Source organism: Typopeltis vanoorti, chromosome 17, assembly GCF_054136105.1.
Source record: "Typopeltis vanoorti isolate ZY-2024b chromosome 17, IOZ_Tvanoo_1.0, whole genome shotgun sequence".
Lineage (NCBI taxonomy): Eukaryota > Metazoa > Arthropoda > Arachnida > Uropygi > Thelyphonidae > Typopeltis > Typopeltis vanoorti.
The window spans coordinates 69687359-69710949 of record NC_143565.1 but is presented as its reverse complement, the minus strand read 5'-3'; the positions used below and the strand labels follow the sequence as shown (position 1 = coordinate 69710949).

The following is a 23591-nucleotide window of genomic DNA, read 5'->3' as shown; positions in this document are numbered from 1 at the left end:
TTTAATAGAATCATTTAACGATTGGTAAATCACGTACCATACACATATTTTCGAGATTTCTCAGATCAAATTACATATTTAAATGGCATTAAATGTCAAAATTTTGTGTTGACATTTATTTTGCATTGCGCCATTGACTATAACATTTAATATGTAAATATTAACAGCCGTTATTCTACTTATATCTTTGACACTTTGAAGAAGCACAAATACGACGCATTCCCAAATATGCACATATTATAAAAGCATTACATTATTTCCACACACACACATACTTAAAATTTATACTTAATATATTTTAAAGGATTGTGTGAGACTGAAGGAACGAATTAACAATAACTGAAATGGAATTCAATGCATCTAAAATTAAAACTGTAAAGGTGACATCAAAATGTAAAAGGTACTTAAATTTAAAAAAAAAAGAAAAGAAAAAAGTAGGCATGACAGCTTCAGATGAAGTAGATCCTGCACGTCAAATAGACGCTTTTAGTTCTAGTAAAATATGCCTTTAGTTGTCATCGATGCCAGTCTGCTGTTTAAGCGAAACAAAAGGCAACATTTTCATATCAAACAGAAGAGGAAATATTGATTCCTAAATTGCTTTTTAATTCATGGTTAGTTGTAAAAATAATAAAATAAAATAAAGGGATAATTGAATGCTTTATACCTAAAGTATTAACTTCTTTATGCCTTAATTCTATGCAAAAGTGGGCATACTTTGTTTGCCATAGTAAACCAAGATTAACAGTTTAATGAGATTGATGTGTGCAAATGAGATTACCTGTCAAAAGTGGATTCGGCGGCTTATAGGGACGGATATCATTTTAAATATTTCGTAAAACCTCAAGCTTAATATAAATTGTAATATATATATATATATATATATATATATATATATATATATATATATATATATATATATATATAAATATAAATAAATCGAATTCAATTCTTTGGGACATTTTAATCTACTCTTGAGACAATAAAGCCACCACTAGGCTTTATTATGATACTAAGCCTATGATATGAGTATACTATGCTCAGTAGTATCAATAAACTACGTTTCTGATGAATATTAAGATGCTCAACTGTGTTTAAATCTAAGAACTGAAGCTGACAGATAATGTGATTTGCTACACCATCACGTTCGTTAAAATTACTGATTTTGCGTGATGGATAGTGCATTGTAATCTTGTAGATTACCATAGTCTTCAGAGTGCAATATTTGGATTGGAGCGAAACATTGTTCAAAGACATGCATGCCCAAATTACACTGCGCAAATGTGAGTCTCCACACTGCACATGCGCAAAAGTCCCCTGGACAGGTAGTAGCGGCGAAGAATCTTCGAAACTTTTCTATTCTTAAGTCTTACTGAGCTGAAGAAGACTTAAAACTACTGAAGAGTTTGTTCGAAGCATCAGATTTCTTAAACAACTGATTGTGAATGCGCAAGCTGCGAATTTCGCATTTTCTATTTCTGTAAGCATATTCCAATCGATACATGGATGAGTTTCCGGTGAACAGTAGAACAGTGATTGAAACTCAATATTCATCAACACTATATATTCTTCCCCTCTTGTATTTAACCATAATCACTTCGGCTAGAAGTAAATGTCTTGTTTTTCTAGCCATTGTGCTTAATTTTATTTTACATAGCCCTTGATGCCTAATTTATTCCATTAATCCATTCTGTGATTGACATTGCGAATAAAGTGTTATTTTAGATTCTATAAGTACATTTACGATCTAAATCGAATCATGTGACCATCTGTAATTTTCATAGATTCTCTTTGACATGTATAAATTTAAAGTCCGTAGGATTTCGAAGTTTCTGCCGCAATTTGTATCTCGATATATTTTTAAAAATAAAAGCATTTTCAAAAGAATTGGAAATGCTTTTAATAATTCATCCCTTCCCCCCCCTTTAAAAAGATCATTTTCACTATTCTGAGTTTTTTAACATACAGAATTTTGTCCACCTTTGGAACAAGTTTCTTGAGTATTGCGCAAGTTCAAAAATTGACACACACACACACACACACACACACACACGTTTTTTCGCCTTTTATTAGTGCTGAAAAGTACACTGCCGCGAAACTCTTTGAATTCTCTTTAGATAGCACATATTCGGTCCCCTTTAATCAGTGAAAAATTAAACAAAAAAATAAAAATTGTGTGTGTGTGTGTGGGGGGGGGGGTGGGTGGGTGGGTGGGTGGGTTTTTTTTTTTTTTTTTTTTTTTTTTTTTTTTTCCAATTGAAGGTGAGTTAGACCGATCTCATACAGAGGTATCAGGGTTTTATTTTCTCCCGGAAAATCGGGATTTTTTTATAATCCCACATGCAGATAAATCGGCCTTGAGAACATACGCAATTTACAGTCAAATACTAGTGATGGGCAGTAGATGGCGTTGTGTATTGTCGATGATGGTGGTAATGCCGTTCCGTGTAGTTGGTGGACCAAGTGGTGGAGACCGAGAGTTGTGAAGTAGAGTACTCTTCTTCGATGAGTCCTTGGAGGTATCACGCAATAAGAATATATATATATATATATATATATATATATATATATATATATATATATATATATATATATATATATTATTCTCCATTAGGAACTAACTTACCTAAGGCAACTTATGAGAAAGTAGACGATGGTCATATTTATCTGTTATACTGTTAGAGCGCCATCTATTCCAGAAACTTAAGGGAAATATTTTCAGTTAAGGAAAAACCGACTGTTCCCCCGTCCCTATACTTGGTATTATTGCCATGCTAATGAGTCCATCGATTTGGAATCATAATACCACTCTTCCGGTTTCGATTATTTTCTTTTATATTTATTTGTCTGGTTTCATCTTTTCATCAAACAGCGTGTGTCTTTAAATTAGTCAATTTTCTTGTTTAGACATTTAAGATATACATAGATAAATTGTAAGGACATTCCTGTCATAAAAAAAATCAATTGAAATCTTCTGGCTAGTAGAAATGCTATGCTAAAAGTGCAAGGCAATGAAATAGGTCAGCGATGAAGTGAAAGGTGACTTGCATTGTATCTTTGAAACTCGAAAACTGGAGCTTATAATGGGCGTTCCTCTGACAAGATGACAAAATATTGATGAAAAATATCATAAAGTTTCCAGTGTCGTATCAAAGAATAGAATTGTATGGTTTGAATCTTACCCTTAACTGTGGACCGAAATGTCCTGATCCCTTTTCCACAATGTTTTAAGATGGATTTATGATTGTTCTTTTCTATGGACTATCAAACCTGAAAGTCCATTGTTTACAAGAAACCCCCCACTGACAAGGGGCTGGTCTTAGTAATAACCCACATATATTCTGCCTATTTAAAATGTTCAAAATTGAGAGAGCAAAATTCAGGTCTTACCAACTCCCTACGCGGTCATAATGAATAAAACTGGGAGAGTCTGGTTGACACTCGAAACTAGTAATAATGACTTGCAGTCTTCTTTTTTTATTATGACTTAAGTATTTATTTTAATACAAATAAATTCGCATACACACATCACAATATTGGAAGTTGAAATATTTGAATTTGATCGACAAGGCATTGCCTTATACTGAGTTATACGAAATAACAACAGGTGAAATTAACAAAAACAATGGAAATAATTCTCTATGATCCAAGGTAAGTTTACTGAAAATATGAACTTGGTTCAGTAGCTCAGTGGGTTTCGACGATGTCTTTTGGTTGGAAAGTTCTGGATTCAAATGCCGTTTAAAATACGAAGAGCCTTTTATCGGAGCTTTTCAAGTGAAGTGAGTTAGCTTTTCTGATACGCAGGTGGCAGGGTTTTTCCCATCCGGGAACTCGAGTTTTTCATCCAGAAAACAGGCAAACTGGCCAGAAGAATTCAGTCATGTAGATATGTTAAGCGTTCTGTCATAGTATTAAGTTTTCAAATAAGCCAAGTTACTCGGAGTGACAGCCCACTGAACCTAACACACAAGGGAAGATGGAATGGTTGCACGAAATTGTGCAATTGTCTGAATTGGTTTTATATGACTTGGTAACATAAATTTCTTTAATAATCAATACGCATATCTTTTATAACATTTTTATTGTAATAAATAGGATAAAAAATAATAAGATAACTTAGTTAACTATGGAAAGATGTTAGAGTAACATCGCATGTAGGGGAGGGTAGATGAAGCAGAAAATTTTGATTGTTCTCAATATACATAATTAGGCATAATGTAATTTCTCCACGAATTAAATTTAACTAACACAAATTCCATGTTACGTAAAAAAAAGTTTAAACTTTTTTACGTAACATGGCATTGTATATTGCATTGTATTGTATAGTCATATTGTATAACTCAATGTTTTTCAAACTTTCCTGACCGCGACCCACAATAAAAAGTGCATTTCACATCGTGACCACACACACACACAGAGAGAGAGAGATTGAGCCTTGCTCCTCAGCCGAAAAGACCAAGAAGCGGACCCCCCCCCCGAAGGTTAATGAGGCAAACGTAGATAAAGGTGGCGCAAGCTATGAACACTTCGCCGCCTTCTAAAAAAACATTTTAATATCTTGGATCCGGATGGGGCCGTATCAAATATCAAGCTGAAATATCTGATATGAAAAGTTAATACGAAAATCCGTTCTTATTCGGTTAAAATCTTATACGGGTCTCAGGACATTCAACTGATTTTTAGAAGACAGCAAAGTGTTTCGAGCATGTTACACGTTTGCTCCAGTTGGCTGATATTGCACTACCTCTTGAGGCTTGTCTTGTTTTTTTTAATTAATATCAAACACGATATTATTAACATTAAAATACAACATATAGACAAAAAAACTCAAAATATCGCCATCTATAACGAAAATTAATGATTGACGTAAGAGGAATGTTGTCTTCTTGATTCCCGCGAATAGGATGTTACTATTTAGACTTTTTTCTTCACGTACACAAATCAATCATCGTACTTAGTTTTTCCCTCTATTTTAAGCACTTCATTCGAGTTGTTGTTGTTATGGAGAAAACTGATTCGGATAATTTGTTTATTGAATTTCATCACTGTTGCTAAAGAAAATTGAGCATCTTTAATAAGATCAAAAGCAGAAATGGCAATTACTGGGATTAAACCGCTGATTGCGAATTATGATGATAACCACTTGAAAGATTGAAAATTGAAAGACTAGATATTAGATTAGTTGGAATTATGGCTGAAACAACTAATATTATGAGGATATGTGAATTGATTGTGTGTGTGTGTCAACTGATTTTCATGTTTTGTGGGATGAAAAATCTCAGTTTTCCGGGAGGGGAAACCAATATCTTCATATGTGACCGACTAACCTATCTTCAACAGAAATGCTTCGCAATTATGATTTCTTGAATCCCAGTCAAAAATTCGAACCCATGTTTTTCCAACCCAAAAGAAATGCCTCGCACTCCTTATGACTACTATTGTGTCATTGGAAATTTATAGGATAGGTAACATTTTGGATTATATTATTATTATCTGAGATATCCAGGGAGTGAAGGACTCATCGAAGGCTATAAATCAGCCAAACGAGCTGTCATTTCTGCCCTTAAATTCATTCACACTAGACGCACTCACTACCCCTAAAGACAAACTAATCCGCTTACTCACTGCTCTGTGTGAGAAAAACTTAGCTCTTACCCCTTTCTTGACCTGAAATAAATTTAACTTCCGTGGATGCCCCCGTGTTCTCTCCCTACCTTCCATATAACGATGATATCCTATAACACGAATGGGTGTTATAGGATATCATCAGACGATATCCTATAACACCCATTCAAAAGTTTATAGACCTATCATACCACCCCTCTTTCTCCTGTTAACCAGCATCTGCAATCCACATACTCGCAATATGTCCTCATAATCTAAATCCCATAATCCGGATATAATCTTTGTAACTCTTCCACAGCGTCTTTATCCCCTTGAAACCCAGGAGACCAAATCTGCAAACAATAATCCAGGTGTGATCTTATCAAGGATTTATAAAGAGGCAAAATGACTTCCTTATCCTCACATGTCAAGGTTTTCTTCAAAATCGCAATTATCATCTGAGTTTTATTTGCAACTTTTGTTATGTGACCTTTGAACTTCAAATTCTTATCCACCATCATGCTAAGATCCCTAGCCTCATCACTTTCTTGTAGCATAGCCCCCGCTAGTATAATATGCTGCTGGAAATCTCATCACGCGAAAATGCAAAACTTTATACTTACTAATATTAAACTGATTAATATTAAGCCATTTTTGTTTGCCCAAATTTCCAGCCTATTCAAGTCATTTTGTAAGTGTTGGTTATCAGGAGCATCCTTGATTGCCCTAACTATCTTCTTATCATCGGCAAACAATTGCACATCCGATGATAGATCCTTCCTGATGTCATTAATGTACAGATTGAATAACAATGGTCCAAGAATCAAACCCTGAGGTACACCATTGGTCACTTTAAACCTGACAGATTCACACCCACAGCATGCAACTTTCTGTTATCTGTCTATCAACCATCCACCGATTCAAGTCGAGAGTTTATATTCAAATCCCATATTCTCCAGCTTATGCAATATCCTTTCGTGTGGTATCCTATCAAATGCCTTAGCAAAATCCAACATTATCGTAGTGTATCCATTCTCTTTATCCAACTTGCCGTAAAAAATGACAACGGCATTTTGATACATCAACATCATTTAGTGTTACAACAACGATATACACTTTATGAACAATATGAACGTTAAGCTAACCTTTTCCCCAGAGACTAAACATAGTATTTTTAGCCACTGCAGGATTTCAACAAGCATGGTGGTAGTTTTGTGTCAGGTAATGAAAATAATCTGTCATGTCAAGGTTTTCTCGAAACGTCACTGCCAATAAAAGAATTCAGTCGGATGTTAACACAGAAGACTCTCTCTCTCACACACATACACTCACTAATTGTTTAGCCAAGCCGGGTTTTCAAGTTTCCTGATGAGTGACCTCTAGATAAAGCTGAGATAAAGCTAGAAGCTTTACAGTAATTACAAAACTCCTAGAAGAGATCCGCTGAGTCATTCTTTATTTTAAATTCATAGCCTATGTTATTGAGAAGCAATACATTGTAAATTATGATCGCGGTGTGTGTGCTCTTTGCAAATTTCTGCTCAGTCAGAAAATTACGAACTTCAAAAAACGATATGTATGTATGTGTGTATGGAGTTCTGCTTCAAACTGCGAAAAACTACCACAAGCGTTGAAAGTTGAAGATACTTTAAAAAAAAAAAAAAAAAAAAAAAAAAAAAAGCGAACACAACAAGCAGTTCTCAAATCTCTAACCATCTCACTGATTTTGAGAAATCTTAACAACTAAGAATTATAAGTCAGAACAACTTAGAATGCGTTTTAGGTGTTGCTTAAGTTTCCAACCACAATTTTACAATAAGATTTCTAACTGGGAGAACAAGTACATGATTCCTAATTCCGTCTTTGTCATGAACAGATTTTCTATTTAATTCTCATGTTTTCGGCAGTGAGTTCACATTCTAAACGAGTTGCGTCTAACCCTTGTTCTTCTCGTCTCACGAAAACAGAATTCTAAAGTTTGATCTTTTCTAACTCAAAGAATGTGTGTCGGTTGTCCTTCCAACTTCGCTGTGGAGGTTCATACCAGTTACGTATTAGGTAAAATTTTAATGCTAACTACACAAAAAAAAATTATAAAGTGAAATTAAAATTTTAGTATATTACAAATATTAGACCAAGAGAATACATTCAGATATCTAGTGAGGTGTGCTATATCCCATTATTAATAATATTACTGGTCTTACACCAGGAAACTTATGTCTTTGATCCCCACCGCAAAAGATATATAAACAAAATTCTGAAGACTTATTAAAGTAAATGGAATGAAAACATTGAAACGGATGTTCTAATACAAAGGTATTAGAAGTTAATTCTCTGGTATTCTGTTCCACTCTACTCCAATATACGGAAATGTACCAATGACTATTGAAAAGAGCAAACATTCAAAAGGAAGTTTTTTTTTTTTAAAATACCAGACAAAGTTTGTGAAACAGCAATAAAAAATATTAGGAGACTCACTAATTATAAAAGTATCGCGATATAGATTTATGGTAAAAAATGAAACAACAGAGACCATACAACACCAACTTCTTGAAATCAACTGATTTATTTCCCGAGTCAGTTTCATCTCTGGGTATGAATTTCAACAAAAAATCGCTTGTCACTTCCGTAGTGAAATTTTAATCAAAACAGGAAATTGATAAAGTTCCAAAAATGTTCAGAATTCAAATTTTCACCTCCTTTAAGATTGGAAGAGATGCTTTCTTTTCTTTGGGGAACACAAGAGATTTTAAACACTGTCCTGTTTCTATCTTGAATTTGTTTTGATAAGTTTATGACATTTAAATTGCATTCAGCAAAGAAATTATTTTCTTGGTTTCGTAATATTTGTTTGTTTGTATTTTATGAATGAGATAAATGCTTCCTTGAGTTAAACTTAAAGACACATGCCCACAAGACCTTGGTTCGTAATCTCCCCTCAGTTATTTCTGTGTCGACAGAGAGGAAGCGGGAGTCATCTTCACAGCAAATATTTTTAATCTTTTTATTCAACAGAAAAAGAGCGCGACAACATATTTCTCTAGCGTGCATCAAGGGTACAGTCAAACAAGAGACAGGATTTGCAAGTGGATTGTTAGGACTCGCTGAATTAAAACAGAAGATTTCTTTCTTCATAACGGAAAAAGGAATTCAAATTAATGGGATGTTATTACAAAAAAAAGATAAACATGGAAGAAACACTTGAGTAAAGTTGCTAAACATTGACAGGAGGCAACCTCACCAACATCCTATCAAACGTTTACAAAAAAAAAAAAAAAAATTCTCCTGAAATGATACATGACATGGTCGACAGAAATACGACATCCCTATGTGGGTCGGCACATCCGGGTTATTAACAAGTTCAGAGGAAACTGTTCTGGTGATGAAATCTTGTTCTTCACTGGGAGAGTTTTCCCTGCACGTGTTACAGGACTACTCACGTGCATCATTCTACACGTGATCAACGCTAGCCCTCCGTATTATTAGGGTCAGTAACTTCACACGAGGTCGTGTGCACTCTTCATCTTTCTCGTACAATGCGCATCGACAGAACACTTTTGCAGAAGAAAATGAGAAGCGGGTAATTTATGTGTAACCCTTGCATCAATTCAGGTGACCTCGATATATTGTTTACGGTAACTTTCTTTGCTTTTCATGCTGTCTGAAAGTGGTTTAATAGGAATCCCCCTAATACAATACTTAAAACCTGTTGACACTTGTAAATGCGGTGATAATAGCCTCGCATATTTGTTATAGCACAAAATTAGGGGAGTTGCAATTGCTTTAAAATTCAAACAGGAAAGTGTTATTAGAGAATAAAATGGCGTCATTACTAGAATTCATAATATAAAATACAATGAATATCTTGAATATCCTGTGAACACCATCAGCGTTGGAATGGGGCTGCCATTGTACATGTTTGTCTCTGCATATATAACTTTTGTGAATTTTTACATTAATTGAATTTTTCCACCAAAATTCTATATTCCAGCATAAATTCTAATTAGGTGTAACGTTTGAATCAAAATATATCTTTTGCTTCTAGAACAAACAGACCAAAAACATTCTCCAACATGGAACGTGTGAAATAATTAACACTAATGTACATGCTTAACATTCTACTGTTAATATCTATCAAAGAATTGTTTCATATTCTGATAGTTTAAATGTATATTTTACTAGTTCAATTCAGTTTTATCAAACACTATGGAATTATTTTCTATTCTCTATGACGTAATGGATTTATAGCTGTAGTATTCCATGATACGTTGAAACATTCAAAGAAACAGCTAATAATAAATATGTGAAACGAATAGTTAATAGTTAATTATCATTGTAATTGTATTTTAAGCAAACTGATAGTTTTTTAAGTTAGTTATGCTTAATCACAGTCCTCGCAAAATTAATTCTATGCAACAATACTGCAGTACACGAAATATTCCACATCAACATAAAAAAACCAGTTAACTCAATGATAATCTTCTGAAAATACGTTCCCAATGTTATTTTGGAAGCATTAGAACCTTGACTTTTCCCGAGTCAAAGATTCAAATTCTTTTTTTCAATATCGTAAGGAATTTAAATGAGATTTTTAAGCTGATGCCATGCAGATCATGTCTTAGATATCTCCATTTCGTCTGAATCCTTCAACCAACTGAGCTATTAATGTTTTCTAATTAAGTTTGCTTTCAATGCTATTAAGCCATTATATAAACTTTGTTTAACGGTTGGAATGTTATCAACTTTAATGGAGTATTCTAATGTGTATAAAGTTACTTATGTGTAAAAATGATTTCACTTATGTCTATAATTTAACAATGCTATTTTTCCAAAATGACCCAATAAACGCTATATTTTATATGACTAAAATGGCGAAAGAATAAAATAAAATAGGGATATCATTTGGAAGAGGAGAATTTTACGGTTTGGATTGCGTGTAGGGTCCATTTTAATACCGAACAATGCGCTAGAAGTGAACATTTTAATTTCCACACTTAACACATTTTTGTTTGGATTGTATGAGAGGCATGATTATTATATAGTTTAGGAGAAAGAATTTGATATTCTGGGGGATACTTAGTAAGGTGCAGGGGCTACCTCTCTAAGAACTCTGAGTAGTCGACAAGATCACTCAAAATCTCACTAAATAACCCAAAAGGATTCTTTTCAATTCTGAAGAGTAGCCCTATTCAGTGACAGGCAAAGCAAAACCACAATACTTCCCACAAACAGGTCCAAAAAAGCAGATACTTAAGTAAAGCCCTCTCTAAAAATTAGACGATAGCCAGACCACTCCCTACGAGTGACCGAAAGATCGTCCAACTCAGCGTTGGTTCCACTCAGTGACAGGCTCACCCTTCCACTGAGCAGAACCGCTCATATTCCAGGTAAAAGCATTCAACGACAAAGCCCCACACGATCCACACCGGAAAACACTTTCCCCGGAGACACAAGTTGCTCTCTCAAGGCAAACTCCCAGAAATCTTAAGCCCCCCCCCCCCCTCACTGGGAGCTAGACTCTGAAGAAACCTTAAGAGAGCAAAAACTCTCGTGCAGTTTAGCTTATATTTTTGATTTTATAGAAGCAAATCGATTCACTCCCACCTCTTTAAAGTTATTTATATAAATTTTAGATATAAGAAAAAAAAGTGTATTTAATTGAGATATATTGTTAGAAGAAATCCAAAAATATTTTCGATTTATTAATTGGAAATGGCAACGACAACGGTACCAGACTATGGCTTTAGGCAAATAGAACATCTTCTCTCTGACAGGGAAGGAGTTGGAACTGGTCGAGGAAGCCAAGCGCTACCGGCTAGACTTAGTCGGGCTTTCTTCGACCAAGAGGAGAGGCTCTGGAACTGTCGACCTGGATTAGGGGTGGAAGCTCTACTACTCTGGTGTGAGCCCGACAATGTCTGCTCAGGCGGGTGTGAGGATACTCACAAACCCCAGCTGTCAGACTGTGTTGCTGAGTGGATCCCATTGGGGGGGACGGGTATGTGTGCTAAGGCTTCAGATGAAAAACCATGATTTGGCTGTGGTGCAAGCCTATGCGCCTAATCTGGAGTCAGAATACTCTTCCTTCCTAGAGGAAGTGGATGCTGCTTTTGACAGGGTGGCAGACATGGAATCAGTCCTGCTAATGGGTGACTTCAATGCACATGTTGGAACAGATGACCAGACATGGAGGGGTGTGGTTGGGAGGAACGGCGCCCCTGATCTTAACGCGAATGGGTTGAAATTATTGGACTTATGCTGTACTAACAGCTTGTCCATAATGAATACCTTCTTCCAGCACCGAGAAGTCCATAAGTATACCTGGTACAGGGATACACTAGAACAAAGGTTTCTGATTGACTTCTTTCTAGTCTCAGCAGACCTATTTCCCTCAGTGCTGGACGTTCGTGTGAGAAGAGGGGCAGAACTGCCAACTGACTACCACCTTGTGTGCACTCTACGGCTTCAGAAACCAAATGCTACCATCAACGCTGGTAGGCCTAAGCAGCTATACCGCGTGAAATGGGAGGCATTGGAAAATGAGGCTGTGAGGAATAATTTTGCAGATGACATTTCCTCCATGTTCAAAGATATTCCCAAGCATACTGCAGATGTTGAGGAGGAGTGGAAGCTGTTCAGAACAGCTGTCGCTGCCTCTGCACTCTCATGCTGTGGCAGAAAGCGGCTCGGCCTGGCAACGGGCAGTGAAAAAAGAACACCTGGGTGGAACCAAGGAGTCCAAAAAACTGTCCAGGCAAAAAAGGAGTCCTACCTAACATAGATTAGGGTGAGGTCACCTGAGATGCGTTTGCGGTATGCTGAGGCACGAAACGCTGCTGCTGAGGCAGTAAAATCAGCAAAGCAGAAGGCTTGGGAATCCTTTGGAGAAAGATTAGACTCATCCTATACAAATGCAAACAAAGTATTCTGGCAGACTATCCACCGCCTTTTGAGGGAGGAAATCATGCACAGCAAGGGCAATTAAGGCCTCTGATGGTGCACTTTTAATGACCGAGAAGGATCTCCTCCACAGATGGAGGGAATACTTTGAGAGCCTTCTTAACCCGGGTGGCCTAGCAGTTGTGGACATCCAAGAGGTGCAGTTCGGGGCAATGACTAGTCTCACAGCAGAAGTCCATTTAGCAATAAAATAGCTAAACTCAGGCAAGGCTGCTGGCGATGATGAAATTCGGCCCGAAATGCTAAAAGCCTTAAATCGAGACGGTGTTCTCTGGCTGACTCGAGTGTGTCAGGCTGCTTGGATATCTGGGCGAGCACCAAAGCAATGGCAGACAGGCATAATAATACCAGTCTTCAAGAAGGGAGACCAGAAGGATTGCAGTAACTATCGTGGCATCTCTCTGCTCAGCCTACCTGGGAAAGTGTATGCTAGGTGCTTGGAAAGACGGTGCAGGAGCATAGTTCAGTCAAAGTTCCAGGAAGAACAATGTGGATTTCGTCCTGGTAGAAGCACAACTGACCAAATCTTCACTTTAAGGCAAGTCTTTGAGAAATCTTGGGAATATGCTAAGAATGTCTACACATGTTTTGTGGACTGGGAGAAGGCATATGATCAGGTTTCTCGGGATAAGCTTTGGAAAGTAGTACAGGAGTATGGAGTGGATGGCCAATTATTAGCTGCCATCAAGTCCCTGTATGAATGCCCAGAGTTTTATGTCAGGGTAAACAGCACAAAGTCTGAACTTTTCACAGTCTCCGTTAGCCTCCGCCAAGGGTGTGTTCTGTCACCCCTCCTTTTCATAATATTTATGGACTGGATTGATAGGCACAGCCGAGGCAGTGAGTGTGTCAGAATTGGAAGATGTAGCATTGGACGTCTGCTTTTTGCAGATGACCTAGTTCTGCTTAGCTCTTCCACAGATGACCTCCAGCGGATCCTGGATATGTTTGTAGCTGTTTGTGCAGACGCCGGAATGAAGACCAGTGTGGCCAAAACTGAAACATTTGTGGTCTCAAGACAACCATCCCAGTGCACTCTACATGTAAATGGAGTCCCAATGAGGCAGGTGGAGAAGTTTAAATACCTTGGGTCCATATTCACGAACGATGGAAAATGGGACATAGAGCTAGATACTCGAATTGGCTTAGCAAGCTCAATATTGCGGAGCTTGGCCACGGGAGTTAAGCCAGAAGGCAGAGCTGGCTGTCTTCAATACATTCCCCATCCTCACCTATGGTCATGAGAGTTGGGTAATGACCAAAGGAATGCGGACACGAATCCAAGCGGCTGAAATGAGGTTCCTTCGAGGGGTTGCGGGGCTGACAAGATTCGACAGAGTCAGAAGCTCTGCAATTCGGGAAACCCTCAATACTCAACTGCTGCTTCTCCGTATTGAGAGATCACAGTTACGTTGGTACGGGCACCTGGTCAGAATGCCACAAGAGAGGCTCCCTCAGCAGGCCCTCTTTGCCAAGCCGGAAGGTGGGAGGCCACGTGGAAGGCCAAGGACTCGCTGGATAGATTATATCCAAAACCTTGGGTGGACACGTTTGTGAATCCCACCAGAACACCTGAGCTTGGTGGCAGAGGATCGTGACCATTGGAAGTTCCGCTTGCAGCTGTTGCCCCCACAACCCAATTAGGAAAGGTGGGCCTTGAAGATGTATGTATGTATAATTATTTTAGTGAAATCATTTTTACAAAATATTGTATGAAATTAATAATTCAATTTTTAATACTAAATATCGTCCAAAGATATCCATAGTTTCAGATAATATCAACATCCACGATGAGTCTTTGACTCCATGGAGGTTTTTATAATAATAATATCAACCTTCATTTTGTGTTACTGCCACTAAGGGCAGAGCCGTATTCATGGGTGTACGAACTGTGCGGTGGCACAGGGCCCCACTCCACGGCACAGTTTTTATGTATTTTCTTGGTAAAATAAACACCCGAATTTTTCATGAAAATACATTAAAATTATACTGATAACGGCGCGTCGTTCTTCCGTTGGCACTGCACCGCGTTACTGCTCACCCAGTATCTCATGGCCGGAGCCAGACCAACGGTCTGGCTCTATTGTTCGATGACATAACATTAGGATAAACAGTAATTGGTATAGGGAATAAATTTTAAGATCGTAGCGCTAGAGCGGTAGTATTTGAAACCACTCTAAGATATATAACAATATCGTACAACATAGTGTGAAATAGGGAAACAGTGCACTTTAAAACAGGTGTTTTTAATTTTTAAGGAGTTTTTTTTTTATTTTAGTTTATGATTTTATGAACAAGTAAGTATATACACGTACTGTCACGGAAATTTTTGTATATGACATTACTTGCAAAATATCTTAAAAAATATATTTTGTAAACTGGTTTTAGGTTATCCGACATCAGAATTTTTCTTCAATAGCTGTTTTCAATCTATATTAGATTTATTTATTTTCTAATATTACTATTTCAGATATATGTTATTTATCAGGTAAGTAATTTTGTTTTAATTTATTAACTTATAATTTAATCTCTCGTATTTAATTCTAAAGTATGACTAGTGGTGAGAGAGATTATTATGGAAGAAAATACCCAAGTGGGCATGAAAAATGAAAGCGAAAACAAGAAAAAGAAGCGGCCGAGGAACGTCAAAGAAATTCACTGTTTAAATTTATGAAGTTGAACTCGTATATTTGTTCAGATATATCAATTGATAACGGGAGTTCTGAAATAACTACAAACAGTTCTTCGGCTTCAACATTAAGTAATAATGAGAGTTCTGAAATACTCAAAGGAAGCGGAGAACATGAAGCATTTGGTCAAACAATGAGTATTGAAGATCCTAAAACTGAGACACCAGAGGAAGGTGAACTATTTACTATTGATGATCCTGCAACATGGCCTAAAATTTTGAACAACGCAACACTAACACAAATTGCACAACGTAGTCCACCGTCTCCTCCGACTGAAAATGATTTTCCAAAAGATGACAACAAGAGGTGTTTTTCCACAGCTAACTATGTTAGGACAATTGCAAACGGAGAGAAGTAAAACAGAAGATGACTTGTATATTCAAACTCTGCCAATTCTATTTTTTGTTTTTGTTGCAAATTAATTTCTTCTGGTGATAATTTTTTATCTAATAATGGCATTTCTGACTGGCGACATGTAAATAAAAGATTAAAGTTGCACGAACGAAATCCAGTGCACATGAAATGCATGTATTCATGGACACAATTGGAATGTAATTTAAAAAATCACAATACAATTGATAAGGCAATCAAAATGTCATAAAATTTGAAGCAGAACGGTTAAGAAGTGTTTTAAGACAAATAGTAGCAGCAATTCTTTATTTATGCGAACATAATTTAGCTTTTAGAGGTAATTTTGATACTTTGTACACAGCCCATAATGGTAATTTTTTAGGATTCATAGAATTAATTGCAGAATTTGATCCACTTTTAAAAGATCATTTAATGCGATGTTTGGGGAAAAAAATTATAGATAAGAAACGAAATTCGTATTATCGCCCGTGCAAAATGAATCAATTGTTGATGTGGGAACCAAAATTCAACAAAATATTGTAAATATGATACGACAGGCAAAGTACTTCAATAATTTCAAAGTACTACAACAAAACGTATTCAATAATTTCATTAATATTTAGATTTTTACATATATTTAAAGCACATATTGAAATTCGTGAACACTTTTTGACGTTTTTAACAACTAATGACACTACTGGTAAGGTATATATGAAAATATAAAATCACTTTTGAATAACTTAAATCTTAAGTTGTCAGATTGCAGAGGGCGAGGGTACAATAACGAAGCGAATATGAAAGGAGTATATAAGGAAGTCCGTGCTTACATTTTAAATGAAAAAAAAAGGCATTTTATACTCCTTGCGTCTGTCATTATTTAAATTTGATTTTAGGGGATGTCGCTAAATCATCAATTATAGCTATAAATGTTTTTAATATTATACAAAAAATATGTACATTATTTGCTGCCGCAACTTTCAGTTGAGACATATTAAAGAAATTTGTTAAACAATTAACAAATCCAAAACCGTTATATGGGAATGTAGAATAGAATCAGTTAGAGCTGTACGCTTTCAAATTCCAGAATTTTTAAATGCACTAAAAGAATTATTTAAAACTGCATCAGATAATACTATCAAAGTAGAAGTGATTTCAAAATATGAACAAATAGATTCATTTCAGTTTATGCTAAGCCTTGTAATTTGGTATGAGCTTTTGTCAAAAGTTAATTTAGTAAGTAAAGTATTACAAAATGCAAAAATTCCCATAGACGTAGCAACTAAGCATATTAAAGAGTTAGAATTTCAGGATTGGTAGCTGTTTTGAGATTGCTGAAGAACTGTCAAATCTATTAGAAATTAAATTTAAAGAGAGTCCAGTATGTCGAAGAAAAGTATTTTTTGATTATGAAAAACGCCTGATGAATTACACATAGGTGATAAGAAAGATAATTTTAGGATAAATTTCTTTAATATTAGATACTACTTGCAATCTGTCAAAAAAATATTTGAAATGTATGAAATTCACAAAAAATCATTTGGATTTCTTTATGATATGAAATTAATAAGTAAATAGAGAAAATTAATTAAAATTTTGCTGTAAAGCTGTATCAAAAATTAAATACAGATATTGATGAATCTGAATTTTACAATGATTTAATTATTTTTAGAAATACTGTTCCAGAAGATGCACCCATTAATATTTTAAAATTCATAATTGCAAATAATTTGTCGGATATTTATCCAAATATTACTACGACATTTAAAATATTATTGATCAGTTCAGTTACGGTCGCATCAGCAGAAGGTAATTTTCCAAATTAAAATTGATAAAAACCTATTTGCGATCTTCTGTGTCTCAAGAACGTTTGTCGTCCCTGGCAATAATATCTATAGAGCATGAAATTGCAAAAAATTTGAATTTTGATAACGTTATAAATGATTTTATTGATAAGCGCATTAGGTTAAATAAAATTTAATATATTAAGATTTCTTTTAAATCTTATACGTTGTTATGCATATATTTCATTCTTTATAGTAAAAATGGATATTTTTTAATATTTTTATATTATTATTTATATTATTAAATAAATCATTGTTCAGGCGTATTTATAAGATAATGCGTACTTACATTATAAAACAATATATCATGTACATACAAACACATTTATTTTTTAACTAATTTTTCACTTTACTTAAATTGATGCTAAAGAGCATACTTGTATATTTATGTGCATAAATATTTTCTATATTTGATTTAATTAATTAACAAGATATCCTTTCATTTAAAATTTCCATAAATGTTACTAACTTTCTGGGGCCCCACTTTTCCATTTCGCACAGGGTCCCGCAGAAGTAGAAACGGGTCTGACTAAGGGAATTTTATTTTTAGATTGCACGGCTGAACACATCCCGTGAAAATGAGTAAGGATGCTTTTCCTGTAGATATTTTCAAAACAAAACATCACAAAATATATTTTATGCAGCCATTATTAAAGTTAAACTAAAACTGTATTTTAGATCAGCGTATATCAAGTGTTTGAATGTTTTAAAATATATTCTCTGAAATAAAAATAGAAATTAAAGTAGACGGGACAAGAAATGTTGTTTAGTATAATTTATTCTCTAACCAAGCAGGAAAAATTTTCTACATAAATTGAAATTATTGAATATAAAGACAACTTCAAAGTTTAGACACCCGAAACTTGAACGAAATAAATATATATACATTCATAAATTTCAATGGAGCGACTGTGCAGTTAATAATACAATTATATTATATAAATTTTATTACTAATAAAATTAATATCAATCATATGGTTACTAAACCTTTAAAATAAATTAAATAATAAAAAATTTAAAATTACTCAAAGGTATTGAAACTGTGGAATATTACAAATTGCTTTGGTAAATTGATGCTGAATGCTGCAGCCACATAAGCATCTGGGTTAAGTGAAAACAAGAGTTAGGCTACGTCTCCTACCCCCCCCCCCCTCACAATACTTTCCACTTCTACTTTCTCCCAAGGATGGTCACACTTCCATAATTTCTTTAACGGCCATTTCTTTTCCCTTGTTACTGCATGAATGCTATTACTATGACGACCCCTTTGTTTATTGTAGCACATAAATGTAGAGAGAGAGAGAGAGAGAGAGTTGAGTCTGTTAGGCTGTATTTCTTTTGATATCTCATTATGTTGTTAGTCTAGTAAAAACATGTAGTGTTGTTATGTTGATGTAATACACAAAATATCGATCTCACTGCATTTCAGAGGAAATAAACAGAAAATTTTAACAAGGAAAAATTTCCACTTCATTTATTTTAGTAAAAGAACACTGAAAGTCCTTTATTTAAACTCGCTGCTTGGCTTTTCCATATGCTACTATCATTGCACGGTTTTTAAATTTTCTTGGTTTAGGCAGTGCTTCGTTTGTATATGAAAGCAAATCAAATGCAAATTATCTTTTCCATTTTAAATTAGCCGCAATTAACTATCGTTGAACATATTGGCGCACCCAGGGAGGAGGCCAAGGGGGCCTCCCCCCCCCAAAGAAAAAGAAAATAAAAAACACTACAAAAATTTCCAAAAATATTTTCCTGATTAAAATTATTATTATTTTTTAAAATTTATATTGTGTCTTCTATTTCTATGCTATTGTGAATTAGCAATCACATAAGGTGGGAATACCCTATAGCACTCGGGAATCCTAGCCGCTGTGAACGCAAAGCGAATGAAGTAGTTCTCGGGCGCTACTTCGTTTGCCCAAGCCGGGCCAGAGGAGATCGCGGGTGTCATGTATTGGCGAGCACTGCAGATGCTCAGTCATAGCTCGCATGCAATGTGTAGTGTGTATTCTCAAATTGTCTACTCAATTCGGCCCCCTCCCAAGATTAAATCCTGAGTGCCCACTGGTTGAACAGGCTTCATATCACTGAGTAGTAATGTTGAAGCCTGTTAAAGATGAATTATGATTCCCTCCGATATTTAGTAAACAAAAATCACAGATTCTATCTTCTTCTAACTCCCTGTGTCGTTGGAATTATACTGTTTGTTTGTTAATGATGTCCGATGATCGAGAGGTATAGCTTAATTGGAAAGAGTCAGGAGAGAAAAAAAAAACTTTTCTCCTGATGCTAACTTAAATGCTAAGTTATAGTATGAGTTAAGTTTTGAGGAATTCTAATTTTTTTATGACGGTTATTTTTTAATTCTCGTATTACAGTGACGCTTTTATTTACATTTGCAAAAAGATTCCTATTATTTGAGGTAATAGCGAATAATTGTGCTACTCTCTACTGATTGATGTCCTACTAATGGGACCGTTTTTTTTTTTACCTTGTAAAATCCACAATTTTGGTTAGTTACTGGTGGTGTTACTAAGAACCGGGTCATAGCATGAATGATGTTGACCTATTATTTCTATCGGTCATCTTCGCAAGTAAAAGTCACGCAGGAAAGAAAGAGGGTGAACTTAAGGCTGTTTTCTATGTGCATTAAAATACTACCATTTAGCACACGTAAGATTCGCATAATAGACAAGCGAAACATTCGCACCCCAAAAATATTCACATATTTTTAAGCAACAATAAATAGCTGTTACCTGTAACGACATAATTATACTATCGACTCAAAATAAGTGAATACATTTTATTTTCTTATAAATAAATAAATACGTTTATTACAGAAGTTTTAGTTGTATTTGCCTTTAAAAAAACAACAACAAATAGGGATTTCGTGACAATCTAATGCGTCGTGAAATAGCTTAAAACATTTTATTTCTATGTAACATTCTAACATGTCAGTTTTTCAGAGAAAAAATTATCAGATGAAGATTAAAAATCCTTTACTCAAAACATGACGTAATTATTTTGAAATTTCGTGCTGTTTGCTACACTAGACTAATTTTTAAAATTGCTATTTCAGTACATTTAACGGAGTCAAACAAAACACAACTAGAAACAAGTAAAACTGAACTGTGTACTATTATTAATCTTGCATGACATAAGCCTAACGAGGCGACTAAATAAGAGATTCAAATGCAAACAGCTGTTTTCTTGAGGAAAACATAACTTTAGTATTACTTATATCTTAAAATTTAGTGAATGTTGATCAAGGATTCAATAATATCGTGATTGTCATCCGAGAAATATAGCGTGTTTTTTCTATTCAGACTTGAGAAAACATCGGCACAATATAAAGGTTATGTCAACTGTTACGCAAACTAGAGCCCAATCGTCGTCATGATGACCTACTTTTTCCTGCGACGTTGCTATTATTAGAAGCCAACCGAGGCGGAAAGTGTCATTGCCAATGACCCTAAACCACGGTCACTCACGATGCAGATTCTCTTACCACTCCCATTGTTATATTGTAATGAAGTTATAGCCTAGAGCAGCTTCGTTATCACCCAAAGATTACCATGACTACCAGACAACAATGTAGATAGAAATGCAGCTATTTTAATGTGTCCTATTTTCAAATTATACATTTTTGGTCGTTTTATAACAGAAATACAATTTTATTAATACAGACCAGTTTACAATAAAACATTTATTAAAACCTAATAAATGTTTTATTGTAAACTGGTCTGTATTAATAAAATTGTATTTCTGTGTCCTATTTTCATTTAAGTTATTGGCAATGACAAGTTATATAGAGAATCGAATATTTTTGTGGAATTTATTAGAAATATGAAGTTATTTACTTCATATTAGAAATATGAAGTAAATACAAAAACATAATTCTATTAATTTTTATTAATATTTATCAATAAAAATTATCAAACTTCCAATAATTACTTTATTGATTCTACTCATGAAGTAGACACCTTTCTGAATACATTATCTGTGAAATTTAATAATCGTGTAATGAGTTCGAATCAATCGACCGTGAGATGCGGTGATTGATTCATTCAATCCAATACTCTTGGAGGGTAATGGATGGCAATGCTGTAGCCAATGAAGTTCTAACTGAGGCTCGGCTATTGCTGTTACCCTCCTGCCATGATCAGAGCTTTAATTGCTCAATAATACCTTATTCCTACACTGTCCTCTACAGATAACGGGGAATATGAAAAGCATTCTTGCTTCGCCCCTTTAAGCCAGTCCTTATAAGGACTATAAGGAAGTTCAGGTTTCCCGTGTAGTGGCTGGGAAAGAATAGCCTCAATGCAAACCCAAGCATGTCGTAAGAGGCGACTAAATGGACGCTGAGTTTCGAGAGTTCGCTCTCTCAGGTATCTTCCGAAATTTGCTCCCGGTGAGGGGGTGGGGATAAGATTTCGGGGGATTTGCCCTGAGAGAACATTTTGAGTCTCTGGGGAGGGTATTCTCCGGCGTGGCCCGTGAGGGACCATATCGGTGGATGCTTTTCCTTAGAATATGAGCGGTTCTGCTCGGTGGTGGTGGTGGTGGGGGGGGGCGTCACTGAGTGGAGCCAACGCCGAGTTGGACGATCTTTCGGCCACTATTGAGTGGTCTAAGGAGCGTTTTAATTTTTATACAAGGCTTTACTTACGTATTACCGGCCTCAATGTAGCTCATGCATGTCGTAAGGCTACTAAAATGGGTATCCTGGGAGGGTAATGGATGGCAATGCCGTAGCCAATGAAGTTCTAACTGAGGCTCGGCTATTGCTGTTACCCTCCTGCCATGATCAGAGCTTTATTTATATAACTCAATAACATCCTATCCTTCAATGTCCTCTTCAGATAACGGGGAATATGAAAAGCATTCTTGCTTCGCCCATCTAACCAGTCCGTTTAAGGAAGTTCAGGTTTTACAAATGAAAGCTGTTTGTGGAATTTTAGAAACTATAGCTTATGTGGTGTGATTCTGGAAATGCTGTAGCCAATGTAGTTTTAACTGAGACTAGGCAATTGTTGTTACCCATGAGATGAGATATGAGCGGTTCTGCTCGGTGGTGGGGTGAGCCTGCCACTGGATAGAGCCAAGAATGAGTTGGACGATCTTTCGGTCACTCGTAGGGAGTGGTCCGGGAATCGCCTAATTTTTTTAGAATAGCCCTTTACTTAAATATCAGCTATTGCTTATCTGGTGGATATGTTACAAAATAACGGAAGTATTCAATCCCCCCCCCATTCCATATACACACAGGATATTAAAAAGATGTATATTTGTTTCTGTGTAGGCCAGAGAAAAACCTGACACAGCGTGACTTGATAGTTCAAATGTATTACAGCTTTTTTGTTGTTCTGCTTTCCACTTAATGACTCTGGTCATTGACCTGGTGACCTACGTGTGCTGCATCTCATGTGGAACTGACTCGAACGACATCCTATCTAACAAAATACCACCGTTACGCTGTGCAGTTCGTACGTATGTTTTTTTTTTTTAAATATAACTATGAATTTAAATATCGAATTAGATAAAATGCTGGTGGCCTTGTTAGAGCGGGATATGCCATTCTTTACAGAGGGCGCTCCTCTATCTCCAAAAGATATTAAAAAAGTGCGAATAAAAAAAAATCTCGGACCAGAGATGGAATAAAAAACACTATTTTTATTTTGTTTTATTTATTTTATTTCATAAAGAAAAGTAGTTTGTTCGTTTGATTCATGCTGATGCTAAACTAATGGATAAAATATTTTAACATACAAATATTGACAATTAAATTTACGTTTATGCAAAGTAAATTTAGGATAATGTCATATAATAATGGAAAGATAATTTCATTGAGTTTTATTCATTTCCACGAATAAAACTCCAGAATGTGTAAATTATATTTAGCCACAAGTATTCTACAATAAGATCTGATAAACATAAGTGAGAAATTATACAGATTATAGTCACTACAGCTGAGCACTTCGGTATGATTTCCAAATAAGGCTGTGCTTCTGAATGTGTACAGACCAAAAATATCGTAGAAATACCATATTCTACTATTGAGCGATTACGTTTCTTAGTGAAGCAATACGGGCAGAAATATATGCACGATATCAAGATATAAGCTATACTGAAACAC

The 23591-nt window shown here is 35.4% G+C and overlaps 1 protein-coding gene across 1 annotated transcript in view; it reads left to right on the top strand.

The window, feature by feature from the left end:
- The first annotated feature begins 3625 nt into the window (after nucleotides 1-3625).
- Nucleotides 3626-23591, top strand: part of LOC150097465 (salivary peroxidase/catechol oxidase-like) — a 126255-nt gene continuing 106289 nt past the window's right edge. The window contains exons 1-2 of the mRNA XM_090406928.1: nucleotides 3626-3651; nucleotides 15038-15055. Coding sequence (XP_090263054.1) covers nucleotides 3626-3651; nucleotides 15038-15055 — 44 coding nt within the window. The remainder of the gene's footprint in view (nucleotides 3652-15037; nucleotides 15056-23591) is intronic.